The sequence below is a fragment of the Hippoglossus stenolepis genome, chromosome 15, assembly GCF_022539355.2.
Source record: "Hippoglossus stenolepis isolate QCI-W04-F060 chromosome 15, HSTE1.2, whole genome shotgun sequence".
NCBI classification, from domain to species: Eukaryota; Metazoa; Chordata; class Actinopteri; order Pleuronectiformes; family Pleuronectidae; genus Hippoglossus; species Hippoglossus stenolepis.
The window spans coordinates 1,550,279-1,573,934 of NC_061497.1; the positions used below are offsets into that span (position 1 = coordinate 1,550,279).

At 40.7% G+C, this 23,656-nt stretch overlaps 1 protein-coding gene across 5 annotated transcripts in view; it reads left to right on the forward strand.

Annotated features, from left to right (window-relative positions):
• The window catches only part of ntm (neurotrimin), a 391,388-nt gene extending 368,683 nt beyond the window's left edge, over positions 1–22,705 (forward strand). For 3 of the 5 annotated variants that reach the window (XM_035177863.2, XM_035177866.2, XM_035177862.2), the window contains 5 exons: positions 8,348–8,476; positions 9,747–9,867; positions 10,351–10,502; positions 13,286–13,321; positions 16,646–22,705. In XM_035177863.2, the coding sequence (XP_035033754.1) occupies positions 8,348–8,476; positions 9,747–9,867; positions 10,351–10,502; positions 13,286–13,321; positions 16,646–16,746 (539 nt within the window). In that variant the 3' untranslated portion in view covers positions 16,747–22,705. The remainder of the gene's footprint in view (positions 1–8,347; positions 8,477–9,746; positions 9,868–10,350; positions 10,503–13,285; positions 13,322–16,645) is intronic. The other 2 variants (XM_035177864.2, XM_035177865.2) reach the window with 2 other exon arrangements.
• Positions 22,706–23,656: the final 951 nt, after the last annotated feature.

Sequence of the window (23,656 nt, forward strand, 5' to 3'; positions counted from 1 at the left end):
CTGTTTCACTGCTGTCAGTAAGGTTTTCCCAGTTTTGCAAATTAATAAATGTAATAAATATCAGAGAGAGGAATATAAGTGGTTCATATGTTCTCAAAACAAATTGCTGACAAAAATGGTCTTGTTATACAACAGAATTCACAGACGTTGGAATATCTATCAGAGTCAAGCATCAAGGCTATGGAAAAATGACACATAAATCACAGTTCAATGACTATACGAAGAGTAAAAAACGTAAAACAATGCCTAATTAGGAAAAGCTGTCTCATTAGCTTTTACTCCTGAACAGCCAATCTATAGCCTTGTAGTTTTTATTCTGAATTAGGCGCATAGTGAATTAGTGAGTTGGACAGAGGAGACAAAGGTCTGACAGGGTTGATTGCTGGGCCAGGGCCGGGGGCCTGGGGTGACATGTGTTTCTGACGCGTGGGACTAAACCACTCAGCTATCACTGGGAACTATTGCTGTGAAATCTCATTAACTGGATCCAACAGCTTGTTTCATTGCTGCCTTAACTTCCTGCTCTGATGTGAACAACAGAGCTGTTTTCTCCTCACACCCCATAAAGGTGCCGTCTATTATAATTGCCTATAAATACATTGGGATGTGGGACTGAGGAAGCTGAGTCATCCACGGGCCAAATTATACAGTTTTATTTCTGTCCTCCACACTGAGCTAAAAAGTGGTATTTTCACACATGTCAACTGTGTGTAACATGGATACTATATATTTTTTTATATAAGAGCTCTGGCTGCTGTATTTTTTTTGTTCATAATACCTCAGCCAGAGTTCTTCCAAAAACTCGAAAGTATCAACACATCACCCCCATTCTCGCCTCATTGCACTGGCTACCTGTTATGCTCACAATTGATTTTAAAATGTTTATTGCTAGTTTTTAAATGTATTAGCGACATGGCCCCCCTCTCATATCAATGACCTGCTAATCCCATACACACCTGCTGGTGATCTCAGATCTGCAGATCAACTGATGCCTTTGGTTCCCAGGGTAATGTGTAAAACTGAGGGCGGTGGAGTGTTTTCAGTAAGGGCTCCACGACTATACAATAACCTTCCACTGGGAATCAGACACGCTACCTCGTTGTCCTCTTTAAGATCTCATTTAAAGACACATTTTTATTATATGGCTTCTCCCTAAATTTCTTATGTCTTTGCGTATGTCATTTTTCTGTTTCGAACTTTTTTTGAAAAAGTGCTATATAAATAACTTTTTATTATTATTTGATTATGTATATCTTTATATGAATATCATATTTTACTTGTCATAAAAATAAAGTTTAAAATGTGGAGAGTATGGTGATTGTGTGATAAATGTGAACTAAAAGCAGCAATTACAGAGCGTGCCATGGAGACTTACCACCCTAAGCTGCTCGCCATGTATTTGTAACATCAATGGTTTGAATCAGTTCAATCACTCTCTCTCTCTCTCTCTCTCTCTCTCTCTCTCTCTCTCTCGTCTGTCATGTTTTTTCAAGGTGTAGTGTCCAATAAAGCAAAGGCCTTAAAACTATCTTTAATGCAGTCAGCTCCGATCACAAACCCTGATCTCTGCCTTGCATGTGTGCACTCTAAGATATTTCTGTGTGTTTGTTTGTGTGTGTGTGTGTGTGTGTGTGTGTGTGTGTGTGTGTGTGTGTGTGTGTGTGTGTGTGTGTGTGTGTGTGTGTGTGTGTGTGTGTGTGTGTGTGTGTGTGTGTGTGTGCAGCATGTGGCTCCAACTCCCATAAAGTCTGAGCTTTTGTGCAACACTGAGCTGATTGAGAATCTTTATGTAAAACAAGCCATTTTTCAGAGCGGCAGCCCCATTCAAAGGCATCCTCTATTCTGTGCTCATCTCAGCACTCTTCATGATCAAAATGGATGAAGTGACTGGTTGCTTATGTTTATTTATCCGTTTTATCTGTATTTTTGTGCAGGCACCAACAAAACATCAATTCAGGGACATCTATTGGCTTTGAGTTTCGTTTGGGATGAAAATGTAAATACGAGTGTTGGCCTGAGAAGCTGTCATTTAGATTTTACTCCTGCAAGATTAAAAAAGAAACAGTGATTCAACCTTTTTTGTTTGTTTTTTTACTTGTTTTCCCTCAAATGGTTCACTTTCAATGTGCTGAATTACAGCTGCTATTCTTCTTCTTACCTTTTCCATGTCAGTTTCATGGGCAGTACTCAACAGAAGAATGTAGAAGGAGTGTTGGGATATACACAGAGTCACACTACACAGTTGTCACCATGACTCAGAGAGAGAGAGAGAGATGTCCCGGTACTTGGTGAAATCCAAACTTATGTTCCAGTATCTCCCAGCTGCAGAGCAACTCTGCTCCAGCCCGGGGCCATTCAATGTGGGTCCGGCTACTGCAAGCACTCTGGGGTGTTAAAAGAGTGAATTAAATAAATAAAGATCCTGTGTGAGGGTGGCTGTGTGTGTGTGCGTGCGTGTCTGTGTGTGCATAAAGATTGATGATTTCAGGCTGTGGCAGGGGCTCTCACACAGCCGTGACCCAACTCCCCCTCACCTTTGATAGATAGATGGCTTAAGGGGGCTTGTGGCGGATCAGAAGTGATCTTTGGTATCTTCCACAGACCTCACAGTCTGACTGCAAAGTTTGTCAGCCCAGGCGGCCAGCCGACGCCCCGGTGCATTAGGGCAGCTGAAATGAACGTGCCCATGATTGAATTTGGGTTCAGAGCAATAAAAGTTTCCCAGATTTGCACGGGGCCGGTTGCTTGGAAAGATTAATTTGAAGTTGGAGATGATGGAGTCAGTGGTCGTAGTAGATTGGAATCTTTTAGAATGGGGAAAGGAAGAGGTCCTTTTTGATTTATTTTTATGTCTCGATATTGTGATGGAATTTCATTGGGAATATGTCTGTGTCTTCAAAGCATTTTGCGGCTATAGCTGTCATCCTCTGTGTTGTGTAACATTACCATGTTTAGACGTATTGTTCTTTTAAAGAGAATGTTATAACAGACTATAACTCACACAGTGTCTGTGTCAATCGACTCTGCAGTAGCACAACAGACTGACACTCCTTTGTAATTACCATCCCTAGACTGTGCTGTTTCCACAGAGCTGCTCACTTCTCACTTGTCATTACGGCAGCCACCACCACTCTCCACTGCAGAAGTGCCTGATTTTTCAGAGGCTGGATTCTGTCACTTTTTTTCCCGTTAAAATATCCTTCACTGTTTGTGTTTAGCTGCTAAAATGTTAGATAACCTTAACAAAGGGATTCGCCTTTACTCACCATCTAGAGGAAGATTTACACGGTTGACAAAGATGGTTGATGGAAAGTAACATCCTTCCCCTGTGAATGTTGTATTATCATTGACTTGTACCCTTTCGTAAATGTGGGCAGGCTGTCTGCATGTTTTTGTGGTTTGTCCCAGCTGTTGTGTTGCTGTCTCATCTCATTTGCAGGGGGACCGTTGAATGTTATTGTTTACTTACTAAGAACTGGTAACATTAACGAACATTGCTGGCAGAAACATAACTTAATTAAAATACTAGATGTTGCTTATTAGTGCCACAAGCAGCTTATGATAGCTCTGATTTATTCCTTAAATACCTGTAGTTATATATATATCAGTAGATTTAAAAAAAAACAATGTTTATTGATTAATGAGTTTGAGTTTTGTACACAACATTAATTCTTATATGACGCTTTCAACATGTGAAACAAACTAAAACATATTGCTTGAACTTCCTGCCATGACAGTCATCAATTCACAAGTTAATTCAAAGAACTGACCAATAGCAGACTCTCCTACAAAATGACATTTGCCTCAGATGACTTTTCTTTTTCTCTTTTTCCTTTTACTGGCTTAACAACCACAACACCAACATGACACTCCCCTATGAACTCAGATCAGTGGAAGTTGTTGTCACTTGAAGCTTGTTGTGTCAGAGTCCAAGGAGCTAAACGCGAATCCACTCAGGTTCTACTGAACGCTGCTGAACTAACTACCTAATGAAACAACCTTGTCAGGCTCTTAACCGACCACTTGCACTGGTGGACCGTGAACACCAGGGGCTCGTACATTCAGCAATAGGAGCAACTGCAATAATACAATGTTAATGATACTGTGCCTACGAACATTGGTCATCTGTTCCAAGATCTATGGACACCATTAGACGGGGATTATTGAGCACTGAGCTGCTTGGTAGAAATTGGATTTTCTTTTCTTCTTCTTTTTCCACTTCTTTGGTACTTCTTTGGTACAAAGTGCTTTGATGCTTTGTGGCAGATTTAGGTGTCAGTTACTTCATCTGCTTTCCCGAGGTGAACAGACACTAACACTTAAATTAATGCAAATAACGTTTTCAGTAGTTCTTTTTTATGACAGATGTGTCTTAAATGATTCAAAGACCAATCTTGAATCTTACTGAATCAAAATAAATGGTTTGAGTCGTCAACAGTTCTTTTTTTTTTTTTATTGAAGCAGAATGAAAATGCTCAATACTCAAGGGGAATGTACTCTTCATCTCTACATTTGTCTTCAGCTCAAATACTGTATCCGTCTTTTACACAGCCACTTCCCCTGCACTGTAACCTACATACAAAAGGGCTTGTGGCCGGAGAGATTAGTAGCAGCCATGGTTTTCATGCTTCTTTGTATGCTCAAAAGTATGCATGCTATTGACTGGTCCAATCTAAACCGCGCTGTCACAACAGATTCTCTTCGCTGGCAAACCACTTCAATAGAACGAGCTGCCTTATTTCAATATGTAAAACCCCGAGCTATAGTGTGTTTATACGATTCTTTTTCTGCTCATCCCTTTTATGTTTGATGGTGAGTCAAATGAGGCCTGGCACATCAAGAAATTCCCGAAGGCTAATAGTCGGTGGAAAAGTAACTATCAATATATTTCCCTCTTGGGGCGGCGGCAGCAGCAGAGGCAAAGATTAAGACTCAAACTGCAGCAATTAGTCGCCGTCCGTCATTGTCTTTTTGGACACCTTTTAAATGCGTCTTCTTTCTCATTGTCTGTCTGAGCCACAAAAGCAGTGTCGTGTTTCTTTTAACACATTTCACTCTGACTACCTTTCCCTCAAGACAACAGCGGTAGCATTTCCAATCCCACTCTCTCTCTCGTGTGCTTCTCTGTCTGTTAACAGCTCCTATCTGCGATTGGGTTTCTATTCCTTTCTCGGTCCCGTGTTTGGATTCGTCAAATCAAATCCCAACTCACCACATCCCCTTGGCCTCCTCTCCTTAAAAGCTTCTATCCCTCATGCATCTGCTCTCCTGTCTGTTTTTTCTTTCCAGTGGTTGCTCCCCTTGCCCTGCACACAAATAACTTTCTCTTTTTCCATTTTCTTCTCTGCCCCTGAGTTTGAGACTTGGAATTTCAGGGACACACCAAGGGCACATATTCTCCCTCTGGCCTCTCCTGAGATTTCCTGGCTCTCTTTGCATTCTCCTCCTGACTACCTCGTCTTGTGAGGTCTCCCTGGCGTCTTGCCATGTCACTTTGATGGCAGCGCAGGACGCAGTACTGTCTCACTAATGACTCGCTCACAAACTGAGATGTTGTCTCCAACAAAGACTCAGAAATGACTTCAAACCTCCTCCTCCTCCACTTGTGGAGTTACGGAAAATGCTCTGCCCTCAGGTGGAAAACTGTAAAATATTGGTAGTCATTTTCTTGCTCTCTGTGAACACATACCCATTAAAAAAGAAGAAGACTCTAATGAAGAGTTCTGTGTGTGCTTTTCAGATCTTGGGTAGTGCTGGGCAGTGGTTAATAAAGTGTCCTGTGAACTCTTTGTTTCTGCTAAGACAACATTTGCTCTCTCTCTCTAGTGCACAGAAAGGGAAACTTCTTTGGCACATGGTGTTGGTATTTGGACGAGCGGACAAACTGACAGCAGCAGCACATGAAGAGACTCAGCAGTGTGACCACAAGAGGACGGACCAACAACATAATACTGATCCATCACTTTATCTTTAATGGGGCATAATTTGGCAAAAACAACCCTGGCGCTGGCTCAAACACTTTACTTTAAAGGGTAGTGACACTGAGGCAGATGAGACTGTGGGTGCTGGTGAAGGTGGAGGAGCAATCTTTGCACTGAAAGAAAACCGTGTGATTGTAGAGTGTAGGTTTGACAGGGAGGTCGGACCTCAGGAAAGAAATGCAAATGTTGACATTGGTGATATGACGGGTGTAACCATGAAGACAGAGGAAAATCTACTGACTCGTTTATGAATACTTCTACAAAGAGCATCTCTCTCTGTCTCTCTCTCTCTCTTTCACACACACACACAAACACACGTACATTTGAAATATAGTGGATAGGAACTAAGGAAACTACTCTTGCCACATGACATCCACATGTTAAAGGATGTCACACCTTGTGAAGCCCTTTTAGACTAATTGTGATTTGTGAATATGGGCTACACAAATAACTTTGAATTGACTGACATGAGGATAAAAGTTGATTGTACAAACCACCAGCCTGTGAACAGTGTCTCTGACTGATTGAGTGTCAACACTTGTGTAGACCAACCCACCAATCAAATCTTGGTCAACTCTTCTTAACAAGTTAAGTTTGGTCAATTGTTATTATAATCATTAACAATTATGACTTTGTACTATAATACTACATTTGAAATAAAAGACACATAAAACAAATAAAATCATAATTTACAATCCCAGACAACCAGTGATGTAGCTCATAGAACAGTTAAAAACAATGGTGAAAAATAAGGATAAAAGAGACCTAGTTACAGCTACTGGAGTTCCTCAGGTGAGGTATTCATATTCATAGAACATAGTATACTGATGTGTGCAGTGGGTGGGCGGACAAAGGCCTTATTCATTATATATTCTAAACTTTATATTATGTTATTGTGTTTTATAGATTTGTATTTTTTGTTGCAGGTCAGACAAGTATCGACTCACATTAGACACAACAGATCATAAGTGAGTGAGTCTTACAGCTTTGTTAGAGCACTTGTCAAGTTTTGGTTTTCCTCCATAACTGATGGAAACCCATTGATTCCATGTGTCAGTCTGGAGAGACAGCTGCTTATGCTGCCAGCAGCCACACAGATGTACTTTGGGAATGTGCATCAGCTGGCAACCTTGTCTTGATTAAGCCTCCTCAGCGGATCACAGCGTGGCTTGAACTGACACTGCGGTCTCTATTGGCGAGACGCAGTCTCTCTTGAGAGAACGCCAGTAAGAAAAGCAGACGCACGGCTGAGTGAGAGAATGTGGACTGGAACCTGCGCTAGTCCTCCTGATACTCCTCGTCAGGTGATCAGTGTGTCAATGAGGACTTCTCTCCATAACAATCTTCTCTAATATGCCTAAACCCAGCAAAGTGCATCCATGTGCAATTTATTACTGTCACCTATCAGCATCTTGGGAAGAGGCTTGAAGTCAATTATGTCTTTTGTTCTGTATGTTGAGTGCTGTATTAAGTGTCTCTGTCAAGTGTGTCGGATTGATAGAAGAAGAAGAAGCGGGGGTTGGCATTTCCCCCCACTCATGTTCTCTTATCTCTGCAGTGGTCCGGGTTTGCTTGTAGGCTTGAGAGACACACAAAAAAAGCGAGACGACATATGAAAGTTCCGACAGACGAGGGATAATGAGTGGGGGCAGAACAAAGCACTAATCACCGAGTGTTGTAGCATCTGCCGAAAAATGTCAGGAAGCTCAAGAACCGTGTTTGTGAATGTTGAAAGAAACAAGAGAGGCACATTGGAGAGAGAGAGAGGCAGAATCAGGCACATGTCATGATATTTATTGGTGTAAGCCTTGACACATGTGTAGCTTAGTGAATCTTGCCTGTCATGCCGGATCAGGTTACAAGACCTGACAGGCTCTGTGGCTGACATTGCTCCTGAACTGAGATCATTGATTTCTGTTGTAGCTCCATCTGAATGTCTTCCTTTGTTTGGTGAATATCAAAATAAGCTTTATTTTTCAAATGCTAGAAATAATTTGTTGTGTGATTGCTGCAGAATGCTCTGGCTCTTTCCTCATAGGAAATCATTAAAAAATAAAGCCATGTCAAATCAACTGCTACATAGTCTTCACCAAAAGTCAGCGCACTTATTGCCTGAGCAAGCTTAACATTTTAACTATCGAACCATATTTAACCATATTCATAGTTTATATAAACTATAGTTATGGCAAATGTCTGTACTCAACACCTCCCTCTCCCATGCACCAGAGTGACGATGACTTTCCCACAGGTCACACAGCCAGGGACACAGAGTGTGAAAATATCTCTCAAGGCCACAGCTGTTGAGTCATCGCATTAACTGCGAATGACCATCTCACGGATCATGTTGTGTGTGTGATCTTTCACAGGGGACCTGGCATCGGACGACGAGTACCTGGAAATCCCATCCATCAGCAGACAGAGAGCAGGGACGTACGAATGCTCGGCTGTCAACGAAATTGACACAGATGTTCAGACTGTAGACATCACCGTCAACTGTGAGTCTGCGGCGGAATTAAAGAAACACATGGTTTATGAACTGGAACGCTGATTAATCCATTTGTCAATTAGTCTATTGACACAAATCAATACACAAGCTATGTTTTTATGGTCATGTTGTTCTTTAAAGGATAATCATGCAAAAGGTTTCCGGTACTTTGATATGAACTTTTGTTGCCTTACATAATATGAGTGCAGTGCTGTTCAAACAAAATTCAATTTTATTTGTATAGATTTGTATTATCTCAAGGCACTTTACATAGAACGAAGAGATTTATAGAGAAACCCAACAGTTCCCACAAAGAGCAGCACTTTGGCAACTGTGGAGAGAAAAAACTGCAAGAGAGAAAGAGGAGAGAGACCAGGAACAGTTGAGTAACCTTCATGTTTCAGCTCTGACAGACTAGTTGTTATAATGAAAACAATAAGAGTCATATTTATAGATGAAAAGATGTTATCAATGATAGTGGCAACAGTAATAATAATAATAATAATAATAATTGTTGTTGTCTGAATCTTGCAGCTCTTTTAGTCAGAGATACCTGCAGAGAGAGAGAGAGCAAGATAAAGAGAGAGAAAACCAGGGATTTTGAATGAATTGTATGAGCTTGAGGACATTTTGTTTTTAATTACGAAAAAATTATTTAATAATAATAATGATTATTATTATTAATCAACAATAAATTAATATAAAGAAAAACTAGTCGTAACCCTACAATTAAGACAAATATTAATGAATATTGGAATGTGTCACTCTAGAAAAGATAAACCACCGGTTTTAATTATAATACACTATACTACTTCATGGATTTACTTTATATTCTTATTCACAGTGAAACAAAATCTGTTGAAGAAGAAATGCAAGTCATGAGCTGCAAAGTTACAGTTTCTTTTTTTTAAATTCCAGTTTTCCGGGCTCACAAGGGTTTTATATTTCAGTCTCACTTTTTTAGGCTTTGTTCAAACAGGAAAAAAAATCTGTTCAATAATCAGCAGTTTCTTTGCTGCAGGAGAAGGAGAAAGTACTGCATCACATTAGAACCTGAACACTTGCCTCCACCTCATCATATCCTGACACATGCACTTTCACCACTGTAATAAATATTGTACATTATTTGACCTCATAATTCCTGTTGACCTGCAGTCGTGGTGCAGATCACAGCCATGAATCAAAACTGTAGCGGAGGAGGAGAAAATGCTGTGACCCCTCTCCTGATTTCCTTGACTCGTGCTGCCGCGTAGCCCTGATCACCGTGCTCCTGTGTGCAGATGCTCCGACTGTGTCAGAGGGCAGAGATGTTGGAGTGACTCTGGGACAGAGAGGAGTGCTGGAGTGTGAAGCCGATGCAGTGCCGGAGGCCGACTTCGAGTGGTACAAAGATGACCGAAGGTGATGGATTTTAACATGAGCACTTGGTGTGTGTGTGTGTGTGTGTGTGTGTGTGTGTGTGTGTGTGTGTGTGTGTGTGTGTGTGTGTGTGTGTGTGTGTGTGTGTGTGTGTGTGTCGTGTGCGTGCGTGCGTGCGTGCTTACTAATTAGTCACCGATGCTCATTGATCATCTGCCAGGTACACAGGTATCGAGATAATCATATTTAAGCAAAAACTCCTTGCTTGTTGATTAAATTGTTATTATTTAGTACTTGGGTCTTGAAGTAATTTGGCGAGACTTATGGAGCACTCACATGTACGCATAAGAGACTTTACTGGAAACGCTGTTCATTCACTTTGACTAATGTGTTGATGTCATGCATGTTGCCGAACTGCGTTGTGGTTATGCTGCTTCACTTCACATTCAACATGCAACACGTTCCGACGCTGACATGGTAATTTGTATTCACTGTTTGTCAATGGACATTTGTTCTCCTATCTAGGATCTTCACTGGCTTTGATGGCCTGGAGATTGTGAAGACTGCATCACTGTCGAAGCTGGTGTTTTTTAATGTTTCTGACGGAGATTACAGCAACTACACCTGTGTTGCCCTCAACAAACTTGGGAGCTCCAACACAAGCTTCCTTTTGTATGGTGAGTGCTGTCTAGTTATTTCTGTTCTTAGTCTATGTGGGAGTCACTCTCCATTCTGTTTGTGCAGATTAAGTAATTAAACTAATATCAATTATGATAGGGAACTAAATGAAAATAGATACAAAGAAATATTGTTTTCAAACCATGGACCATGGAGTATTTGGTGCTGGGCTTCAAGATGGTGACTTATTCATTCTGATTTGACTAAAAAGTTTCTTCAGGCTCATGTTTTTCGTTTTTTGGGGTTTTCACAGTTATGAGAGGCTCTGGCTGAGCTGTCTGATATCCTGCTGGCTCCCCACTCAGATAAAAAGGCCCCAAAAAAGCCCCTTTCAGATACTCACCTCTGCACAAAACACCTAATGGCAATTTTAACATTTTAGTTTCCTTGGGGGTGCAGCAGCAGCAGCCTCACACACAAAAGGAAAAAACTTGTGGCACACACATGAAATGTAGTAGCAAGAGTTGGCAGTGAACTGTAACAAACTTTCCCAACAACATGGAAATGTATTTCATTGTTGTTCATGTTCATGTTGAACTGGCATTCTGACCATTTTGATCCAAAAACCAAAACGTCAGGTCCCATTTCCCATTTAAACTAAATTAGCAGAATTTCAAAAGCTGCTTTCACCCCCATCCCTCACCCTGAATACTGGTCCCTGCTCCACGTAACTGGTGAGCAGGTCTGATCTCCGGTGACCAGCGTGTAACTGACTGATAGTCACAGCTGAAATGGTCACAATCAGGCCCCCTGGTATTTCAAGAGTAATGCTAAACTGTTCATCAATTTAAAAAAACACTGTTAATCTCCAATATTCAGTGAGGAAACTTGAAATATAAAGAATTGTCAACAGAGTTTAGTGGATTTGTTCCAGCGGCAGCTCTTCTGGTAAAGAATGCCAGAGATCATGGGTAAAATCCACTGTTCACTGGTGTCTCAGTCCAGTGGGTGGGACTACACAGTCAGAGCTCTGGTCTATGGAATGATCGGCTTTTGTCGTAAAACACGTGGACGCTCTGGATCAGACCCATTAAGAATGAATCACACGTGTGGCTGCAGAGTGCTGCTGCTCAGTAAGTGTAAGTGCAAGTGCAAATCGTGACAACATCTGTGTGCACAACGCCGTCCGTTAAAGGGGATTTCAGTGGTTCCATCAAAAGTGGTGAAAGTATGGGCTGCTTCACTAAGAAGCACCACGGTTCTGAGAAATCTTAATGGAACCTGTTCAAGGACCAGGAGTAAGAGTGCATTGTCACACTCACGTGTCTGAATGTAAATTACTAAGGAATACCATTTGAATAGCACTTTTCCAGTCTTATCGACCACTCACTGTGCTTTAAAGTACCGGTCACAGTCACCCACTCGCGCACATATTCATACAGCTGCACTTTTTCCGTCACACACCATCCACACACTGCTGGCTCAGCCTTCAGGCACACTTTGGCGTTCAATATCTTGCCCAAGGACACTAAGGGGAGCCGGATATTGAACCACTGACCTGAGCCAAAGCCACCTGAACGTCAAGCAGGAGAAACACTTACGCATAAATGCTGTGAGCTGCACAGAGCAGCAGCAAACCTGCAAGCTAGAAAATATCTTGGCTCATGTGCTGGGGGAGCAATATTCATTCAAGCGAATGGCCATCTTGAAGTCCAGTATCCTGAAATAACTCGATGACGTAGACGTTCCCAAGAGAACGCAAAGGTCACAGCTGGAGGGTGGAAGGGTAAATTATGTCAGTGATTAATTATGGTGCTGTTGTTTTTCCTAGGATGAGATAATGCTTATTATAAAGGTGCAGTGTGTAAGATTTAGGTGAAAGGGATCTATTGACATAAATTGAATATAAAATAATCCTAGTGTTGTTTTCACTAGTGTGTGATCATCTAAATTGTATGAATTGTTGTTTTCTTTACCCAATAATGTGCCCTTTATATTTAAATATGTTATATATACATCAGGAGCAGGTCCTCTCTACGGAGGCCGCCGTACAGTAGCCCAGAATGGACAAACTAAACTCCTTTTTAGTTTCCAAAGGTTTTCTTTCATGTTTGGAAGTGAGGTGAGGGGTGTTCAGCTGCAACATGCAACTTCACCACTAGATCACTATATCCTACACACTGAACCTTTAACCATTGCCCCACAATCAAGCTAACATTTGATTGTATTGCGTTTTTGTGCTGTTCAGGAAGTGTCTGATGGAGTGTAAACAGGATGTAGACTTTGAACTGAGAGTGAGAGCCTTCTCTGGACTCCTGTGTCTGCACACTCTCCATCATCTTCTCCTTTGCTGCAGATACTGATTTGACTTCTTTCTTTTGGTCCATTCCCACATCTCACTCGTACTAGAGATGATAAAACAAACAAACTTTGAAGTAAAATGAAAGATTTATTTTTATTTTTTTAAATACTCCTATACTCCAACAACCTTTTTACAGTAATGAAAGACGTCTTCAACTCCTGGTATCAAATGCCAGAGCTGTTCCTGTGGGCTTGTTTCAAACCAATGAAATAACCGTATATCCCTTTTTAAATCTAGAATTGTACATAATCATTTTTGTATCAACAGTGATTGGGAATTAGGATGTTAGGGATTCAAAATGGACCTTCCACGCCACCTGCTTTCTTATCAGTTTAAACTCTACACTATGAAACTGTGTGGCCACCACGTAAAAGTCTATTCAAGCAGCTTAGTTCTCATGCTTTCCACAAGCGTTGCCAGTGATGTGTTGCAGTTCTGTTTCCAACGTGTTGCTCTGTTTCATTTGTTCCCCTGGTGTAGTGGTAATTGAGCCCACTAGCTCAACGCTATTGCAAGGTTAGTATTCTGCGCCAGCATGCACTTGAGCTGTTGTGGATCGAAAGTATTAACTGCATGCTGGGACATGACTAACATTACCATTTTCACAAACTGGATGCAGTGTCACTGTATTTGTTTCTTCTGTGTTTAACAAGAAGAGACTAATCATTTCTTGGCCCCTTTGATCCTTTCAGAATTGTTGTGGTTTAACGACTCTTTGTTCCTTTAATGAACTGATATGTTAGCACTGCCTTGTGGCAATATTTGTATCTTTGTGGAAATGGTCAATGTAGCCCGTTGCACTAATCAAATTTCATCTCTGTCCTTTGCAAACCTTACTGCCTCTCCATTGGCTTCATTTTGATTTTTGCATGCTCTTTTTACAATGTAAGTATATTTTTTTCTTTCATCATCACCATTCCTGCTTGTGTGACTGTTTGAACATGTTTATATTGTATTTCAATTTTAAACATACACAGAAATCCAAACAGTGAAAGCCAACACAGAGAGCTGCAAAAACTCACTGCAGTGTTTCTCGTATCTGCAAATAGTGATTGTGGATTTTAGATTTGTGGTGTAGATTATTCGTGTGAATGTTTCTAGAAGTGTCTTTGTAAAGCTGTGGAACAAAGAACACCTCACCCATCTCGTCATTTAATGTGTCCTTGTGAGCCGTGGTTGCAGCATCTTGTAAGCAACCTGACGCCATTGACGACAGCACTGTATTAATGGCTTTGATTTTGACTGTGCGTGAACGTCATTATTCTAATTAGCCATATGCAGGATTAGGGATAATCCACTGTGACAGGGTAATTGGATAGATGCCCCAAAGGAAACTGTGGTGAACTCATGGAAATCCAAAGGAAATGAGTGCTCATTGTGTGACAAGCTTCAAAGAAAAAGTTCAAATTTGTCCTCAATCCTCGTACAATGCTTTCATTTATTCAGCTCTCGCTTCATCCCTGAAAAGAGCATGATGAAAATATCGTGTGTTTTTCACTCTTGCGTCATAAAATTGGATTGAATTTTAATACAGTGTAATACTTAGCAATACCTGAACACCACAGGTGTGTGAACTAGTTAAAGATTAAGCGTATTTTTGAATAGAAGTTAGAGATTTTTGACTTCATTATTGAAAAATGTAAATCTTCCACGTGTCTCCTTTATTCCTTAGAAATCCTTAGAATTCCTTCCATTAGAAATCTAATGGAAGAAATGGCAACATGCAGAAAAAAGTGTGTTTCCATATACTGCACTTACTTTATTTTACACTATATATAATACATACTTATTAAATGCACTAAGAATTGGGCAAGTGATATAATCACCAACACATTAATAGTAACATACATTTGCTGACTCCCAGTTGCAACTGGCAAAAGCCAACCTGCAGGTGAAAGCGTCATTGTGACTCCTGTGGGTTTTAAGACCAGTTCTCAGTCCCCTGAATGTCCTTGTGACAGAGAAGATTACCTTCTTTCAGCAATAAATGCTGAGCAGTGCCCAGTTTTAATCCTTTTAAAGTTCAGTACAGCATTTGATGTTGCAGACCTTGTCATTTGATGGTCACACACAGGTACTATCTAAGTGTACTTCACCTCCTGCCTCTAATGGAAGCATTTACTGTAGCCCGTGCATCATCATCATCATCATCATCATTTTATGTGCACTTTATTTATAGTTCCCTCCAAAAAGTGTTTTCTCCTGATCTGGTTTACCTGCTTCCATCAACCATTATCATCTAATAAATGCAAATGGAAACGGATTTTCAATAATGAACTGAATGTTTCACAAGCCTTCGCTATAGCAATGATCAATCTGAAAGAATATATCAGACTGTGATGCCTTTATGACATCTGTCACCAATTAACATATATTATTTCACAGATACAAGCAGATTTGGCTGCATTTTGAAAGCAATATGCACAAAAAAAATAAATAATACAATCAATATATATTAGGGACATAGAATGAAAACAAACCAGGGTATATGTCTATTTGCCATTAATATTAGTTTAACTAAAAATACCCAGCAAACATTTTACATATTTAGGACTCATATGGTCAGTTTACCCAAATGGGGGAATATAAAGTGTGTGTGTGTGGGGGGGAGACATGAATTGATTATGTTCAGTGGGAATGTTTTATTTCCCAATGAATTAATCAGGGTCATGTCGGATGGTTGGCATATTCAATTTAGTACTTTGGTGTCTTTTGTATGGGTTTGGTAATTGCTAATACAATTGGTTTGTCCTGTTTAATTGTTCAAGTCACTGTGGACCACAGTCTTTGCATGACCTTAACTAAATGCTGTGAGTTACTTAAATTTACATTAAAAGTATGGTAGCAAACAAATACACCTTGTATGTATACTTCCTACTTCCTTATCCAAATCCCTAATATATATTGACTGTCATCAGTGGTGCAACTTTACCTACTAATGATGTAAAGGGGTTTGCGTGTAGAAAATAGAATCTACAGTCACCTAGTGTTCTCATACAAAGACTGTATCACCTGCACTGTTCAATTCACAGCAATCACGAATACAGGAAGTTTATTAAAGGGATAGATCACAGAAAAATGAAAATGCACTCTTTATCTACTCACCACTTTACTGATGGAGGGGTGGGTGAAGTGTTTGAGTCCACAAAACACTTCTGGAGTCTCAGAGGTAAACTTTGTTGCAGCAGAATCCGATACAACTGAAGTAAATTGTGACTCCTTCTTCAGACAGAAAAACATAACATGCCTCTATAATGCTGGTGTGGTGTCATCCAAGTGTCTGCAAGCCCTGACATCATATTCAACTCGAAACGGCGTCATTTACACCAAGTTTATAGGTTAAATCTCCTCTGATATCCTCGGATGAGGAGGAGGAGGAGTGTTCACGTACCCTCGGGCACCTTGGAACACCGCACCAGGGGCACGCTCGGGGTGCGTGTTTTGGCTACATCCGCTAGCATCGCCACTTCCGGTGGACTTTAAGGCTTAAAGCACGGTGTAAATTACCTCGTTTCGGGTCGAACATGAAGTTCTGGGCGTGCAGACACTTGGATGACACCACACAAGCATTACGATGTGTGTTTTTTCTGTTGTTTTATTATGTCTGAAGAAGAGGTTGCCTTGGCTGTAACACTGTTTACCCCTGAGACTCCTAAAGTGTTTTGTGGACTCAAACACTTCACTTCACAGAAGATAATAAGTGAATTTTCATTTTTCGGTGAACTATCCCTTTAAGTCAATACGAGCAGCTAGTTGATTTAACCCTCCCCCAGTGGTGATAACACAATGGTGAAACCTAACCAGGTGTCTCTTATCTTTCTTCTTTCTCCCTCCTTTCAGGACCGAGAGCAGTTCAAGATGGTAGCGGTGGCGCAATGGGAGTGCACTTACACACCTGTCTCCTCCTCCTCGTGTTTCTGCCCTTCCTGCTCAAATTTTAAAGAGGAATGGATTTGAACATAAACGTGTGTGTGTGTGTGTGTGTATATGTGTGTGTGTGTGTGCGTGCGTGTGTGTGTATATGTGTGTGTGAGTGCGTGTGCGTGCGTGTTCTTTTGGTTGTTTTTTTGTTTTCAACCAGAACCATAAACTTATGCACAGTGAGTGCATGAAGTACCAAGCTATGTAATAATGTTGACACATTAGAACATTAGATAAGTACATCACCTTTTTTGTGTTGATTTACTTTTTTGTTTTAGTTTTTAAAGATGTAACAGATGTTTCATATCTTAACTGAATTATTTTGGATATTTTTCTCACTAAATTATGGTATTCTGGATTATCTCTTTTACTCTGTAAAAAGTTTCTGTTCTTTAAATGAGGCATCTCTTATTCAAATGGAATTGTCTTAATTTTAACCACATTGCATATTCATCTCAACTCCAGGAAAAGGCAAATTTTTAGTAAAAGAGGTGAATGTTAAATACCTCAAAGTCAAACAGAGGCAGTGAAACAAAAGGAATTGAGGCTACCCTGAGGCTGGAAGCCTGGTATTATCATATTTTAATGTATAATAATTATCATTCAGTCTGGTTGAAAGCAGAATTGTTTTTGACCTTCAAGTCTTTTTGTTCTCAGCATTATAGTGGTATACTTGCAGTTGTGACATGCTAATATTTAAATTTTATTTCTCTGTTTTGTTTAGTTTTAAAATGTTTGAGAAGGGAAAATATGAAGCTGTAATTATAAGGACAAATATCCTCGTTTAACGGCTTTGTTGTATTATTTTTTTTTTCTTTACCAGTACAGTTGTACACAATAATGGTGTCAAGAATAATTATGTTATAATTAAGTAGTGAAAATGAAGGGAGACACTACTCTGCTTGTGTGGAGTCAATGTCTGACTTGAGTAATGCAAATTGACTAATGCTTTGGCTACTTGTTTGAACATCATGCAATTTCTACACAACACGGTTGTTTGAAAAAAGGTTCCTGTTCATGTTACAAACCAGCAGTGGAAGATTAGAGACCACTCAGTAGGACCGTGTTAACAAAATAAACACTCTGCATGCATTGAGACACCAAGAACCCAAAGACTTAAGAAGTTTATACAGCATCATACATCACACATGTCTGTTTCCTTGTCTCCGCACCAAACTAAGTACACAAACACCATGCTTCATGGTATTTTCTTATCACAAACATGTTTTGTTTTAAAAGGGGGTTGATATCAGAGTGGGGAAAAAATTTGTTTAAAATGATTGATACCTTTTTAACCAAAATGTAGTGTGTGGAACATGACTGTACATGGCAGTTCTAGGTTTTACTGAAGAGAAAGGATTGCAGCCTTACCGCACACTAAGGGAGCCAATTGCAATAACTGAGATTCACCAGAGGTCTGTGCAAAAAAGGCTCAAACTGTGCTTATCAGTCAATATATAGCCTGTATTATCCAAAAAGACCAGGTCTATGAGGAGACTTCTCAGAGTTTCATTATGGAGAAGGATCAGTGCAGTATCCCAGGCAGGAAACGAACGCCGCACATCCGTTATACTTCCTTATTTTGTTGTGAGCGCGAGGATTTTATGCAATGGCAACCCATCACAACACGACAGCAAGAATTAAAGCCAGCAACTTGTGTTGGCAAGTGATTCACACCAACTGCCAGTGACAACAAAAAAGGAAGGATTTGGTGTCGGGCTACTTGTTTAGTAATGTGGAGGAGATTTTTCTTTTTTTTTTAGATAGCATCAATCTCTTGCAAAATGCACCACTCTTAGCGTATTTGTTCCTCAAACACAACAATCTACGGCTGTTGGGTTGTGCGCGAGCTGCACTCCACGCCATTTGACTGAGTGCAGCTGGGAAGCATTTGTGTGATTCCATTAACGTGACATCAAGCAGGAACAGTGAGTTAAAACAAATGAGTGTGCGTCTGTTAAGTGGTGGGGCGGTGATCCACTTCTTCTAACAATCTAACGGCTCCGATTGTGTGTGTTTCCACATGTGGTTATTTCTAAATGCACACAAGCTCGGTTGACAGACCCGACAGGAGACGAACAAGGCAGAACCACGGAGTTCTGTTCACCTTTTTTTCCCTTTCTAAAAAGAAAATTCAATTCTTATTTTCCTGAATTACTGGTGAGGTCCTAGTTATTTTTTTCTTCATACCTCATGGGAATAACAAGGTGTGTGCTCCTTGAGGTGAAAAAAGAGCCACTATCCAGATCAAAGAAGCATGAAACAGATAGGGCCATTATTGATATTGATCAGGGTAATCATCAGCTGAATCCGACAGGCTAATCATGGTTTGTTTTCACAACCAAGACAAAGGCAGACAGACCCTGCACACTATCATTCATCTCCAGCACTGTGATGTTTGGATTTGACATGGTAATTTTTCCGTCCTGGCTTGAAGGATGGTGCAGATGATCTTTCCTCTGTTTTGCACAGTCACTTTGTCACAAGATGAATCACCTCTGAAGGCTGCTGCACACTAGAGGATAACCGGGCAGATTTTAGACCCAATTTGCCCCTTCCAACATTCGCGGTGGCGTTTCCGACCAAATAATCCCGAAGTGTAGGGGGCTTTACAAAATAATCTTAATGGTACCGATTGAGTCGGAGCCTCCCCGATCTCGAATAATCAAATCGAATCTCGAATATCAAACATGTTTGATATTTACAATAATTGGCGGGGAGCGCGAGCGAGAGAGCTAGCTAACTGGAAAGCGTCACCAACTGGATGTTGCGTACTTGTACAGCTGCGACTAAAGGCAACCACAAATGTCCAACTCTCTTCTAGATCGCGCTGCAGAGTGTATACCCATTCTCAGCCATGACTACAGCCAAAACAGACACACGACGTTGGTCCTCCTCCATGTTAGTTGTTCGTCTGAAGTCATGTTTAATCACGCGAGTGTTCCACTCTCCAGTTCAGAAGGTGGCGGTAATGCGCCTGAAAGTTGTGTGTGTGTTCTGAAGATTAAAAATCGGTTCAATCTCTCATATCTGTGGTCTCCCACGTTTTTTTAAATCGGTCAAGAGTTAAAAATCCTCCAGTGTGCAGCAGCTGTAAGATGACCTGTAGTCCGACCACACCCAGAGGAAGTCTGTACTCGAGCCCCTTGGATTGGTGTCTGTGACGTAGCTGCTGTTAAAAGGCACAAACACTCACAGCCTCATCACTTGGAGTTCACTGGAAAGGCTGAAAATGAACTGAATGTGAAAACACCTCGCTTAATTCTTTGCCTGGAAATATCAATTAACAAACACACACACACTGCATATATTATATTCTTCTCAAGTACTCAAACACATGCCACAAATTCTTCTAGGGTAAGGCAGTTTAATCTATATATATTTTTTGGCCTAAATTTTGTAGAACTGCCGAGTAAAAACTGGGTCATTTATTTCATTTCATGTTTTTTTTTGTTTTCATTTCTTTACTACCTCTGAGCAGTTGTTTAGCAATGTGTCCAATTATTAAATGGCACAGCAATTACCATACCTTAAAGTGAGTTTGATCTGGTTATGGATGTGCATTTGTGTGCACTGTAATGACAGTGTCAGAGTGATGCTCATTCACAGAAACCCATGCTCTACCACGCATCTGTATTAGTCAGTAGGTGTATCACAGGACAGGACAATGCACACAGCAGAATGTTAATGCAGTTTATTGCTTTGTCCTTGCTAATTGTGATAATGTGTTTTCTTTTTCTTTTTCTCTTTCATTTGAAATGCAATAAAGTATAATTTGTTTCAAGCCAAGCACACCATTTCTAGGACAAGCCCGTGTAAGTGCTTACCTTTAGAGAAAAGATGGATTTGTATAAACCAGCAGGGCTGCTGGCAAAACATAACAAGGTGTGCATTTCTAGATAACATGAAAAGGAAAGGATTTTCTTGAAAGTCAAAGGTGTGGAGTTGGTCGTATAGCTGACTGACTTAACCGTAATATTTCCACTCAATATTAGCACTGCCACATGGCCGATTTGGCAGCGATTCAGAATGGAGACTGAACTGAGCAGCGCAGACTACAATCCAAAACTGAGCACAGGGAAATTCTACATTTAAGTTGCATCATTAAAAGGATCCCTGCTAATTGTCAATACCAAACAACAATGTTGTTTCTGAACCGCCATGAGATCTGTGGTCATAGACAAAATGTTCCAAACTGGGCTGAAGAAGCAGCACGGAGGAAAAGAGCAGTCTGATCTGCGATCTGAGGATGAAGTCCTCTGCCTTTTCAGTGGAAATGGAAAGCAGTCGGCACCTGTCAGATCACTGCTGGAAATCCCGCAAGATCACATTTGCTAAAGTTTTGGCCTTGGTCTGAGCCGCGTGCAGCCAAAAGAAAAGTATCATCTTCATTTCCTTGATCTGAAATCCCTGCTGTTCCTAATGTGTAAGAAGAGAAGAAGTGGAGAAATCCTAGCTCCTTCTTTAAAGCCTGTGTAAAGGATGTCCAGAGATTTGTTTGTATTTGTAAGAAAGCTATTGCTAAAACACAAAAGAAATGAAATTGGCGCCTAAATGTGGAGTTAGAATGTTTAACTTATCATTTTTATGTTCAGGATCTTTTGGGCAGGTCAGAAATCATCCCTCACCTCATACTGTAACCTCATGAAAACTAGAGTGCATGTGGTTCTCCAACTGATTTTGTGAAGAGCCGCTGAGGGTCACCTTTGACACCCGCCTCTGCAGTGACCATTTGCAGTTAGTAGATATACAAGCTAAACGGACTATCTCAATCCTCTGCCTTCATATGTCCTGCCCACATTTGGCACCACTGTTAACAGTACATGTCCACCAATGAGTGTAAGGTGCCTTGTGTGCCTATGAATCATATTGTGTCATAAAGGCAAACATTGAGGGGCCGGTCACCTAATTCAGACTTAGAGCTAAATGCAGTGTACTGTTAATGCAGCCAGGCTCATCAGGACTTAAATACAGATTTTTTTTTAAAGTATAGATTCTTTCGCTCCCATGCTGAGCAACAGCAGCATATAACATCATCATGATAAGATACATATTTTATTGGGGAAAACCAACTTCCATAACACACTTTCCTTCTGCACGGCATAAACAAAAAATAAATCAGCCTGTGTGCTTTCTTATTAGAGCAAATGCAAATGCTCCACGTTCCCACCACGCTTGTCTTCTCAAAAGGATATGCAAGATGCACAGTGATCCCCATTCAAGCCAAACTTATAATGATAAAACCTAGCAACCCGGGGAGAGGATGTCGGAAATATTTCTGGTCCTTTCCCAGTTCAAATCGGAAACCGCACTGAAAAAGGCCTGAATACACTTAAATTTCCCTGTTTCTGTCTGAGTCCAGTCAGCCAATTCTGAATCACAGCCCATGAAGGCTTGTATTTTGGCAGTAGCGCTGCATATTTATGTTGATATGACCAATTCCACTGTCTGTTTGAAGACTGCATAGGGATTGCAGGGCACATTCTTTCTTTTGGCCCAATCAAACAGTTGTCCAGTTGGAGCATGGGCTGATTGGAAACAATGGGTATATTTCTTGTCTTTGTTTCCATATGTGCAAAGTGAGAGAACAACCTTTGATGAGAATTTGATACCATTCAAGAAAAATAATGAGCTTGTGTCGCACTTACCAGATAGTACTATTAATTTTCGGTGTCGTGACATTTGTGTGATTTGCATTGCGGTCTGGAAGAGAGGATGTTTGGATGGACATGCAAAATCCAACCTTTGTCTCAGCTGCCAGGATATGATCATAGCAGACACAAGAAGTAGTCCCATCATGTGATGCTTGCCTGGCTACAAGTTCACAGCGCTCTCTTCGTTCGGACTGTTCACAAGCGGAGGGAGACATCATGCTGTTTGACTCCCTGCATTGTAAAGGATTGTTGGTTCATATGTATTTTCTTGATGACACGTGTGTGCTCATATTTAAGACAATAATAATAAAATGTTGTATCTTAACCTCATGTGTATCGAATATTATTGGTGGCCTTGTATTCATTGTCAATGGACTATTCTACTGTCCATGTGAACATGCAGCATCTGATGTGCTGCCATGCTGCGCTGCCAACAGACTTTTCCAAGCGACCAAACAGCAGAGTTCCTTAAAGTTGCACATATCCAGTAACAAGGCAAACCTATTGATTTCTGTATCCCTGAGAAGCCCTGACCTTGGACTGAGGTCATTGTGGTCTCTGTGCTACATTACCAACTACGGCTAACTGCAGCGCTCTAAATGACACCAGTGTGTGTTTGAGGCTGAACACAGTGTGTTTTAAAGATTCTGGTACATCAATTATGTACAACCACAGCAGGAGACCTTCTATAATGCTCTGACTCTTTTCTCTCCCTCAGCCATGAATGTTAATTGCATGCTGTAGCTGCATGCAAAAAGCAATTTCCTATTCTCGTTCATTTTCTGTATAGATGATACATGTAACAAGAAACTGCAGTCTCTGCTGTGTTGTCACTGGCACGGATGCTTGTGACCTGGAGCAATGCTTCCCAGTGTGATAAATAATGTAAAGCATGTTTATGATATGTACAGTATTTCAGGTTTGGGGTTTTTGTTGCATTTTCTAAGCAGTGATGGGGAGGAAAGGAAAAGGCCCTGGCAGTTGATACCCTACCGCTCTTGTTCAGCCTCAATGGATATTTAATTCATGCAAACATCTGCTCTGCAACTGAGAGTTGCTCCGAACGCCAGAGACCAGGGGAAGGCAGCGACGCTGTTCGAAAGATAAAATGTATTTTATTTGCCTTATGTTAAAGGCCAGTGTCCATAAAATCAGGTAAAACAGCAATGCAGAGCCTTTCCTCTTTTGTAAAAACAAACTAAAGTAAAAAACCCATAGACCCGAAACCACGGTGCAGCAGCTTATTACGGCCCACAGTCACATTGTCAGGCAAACT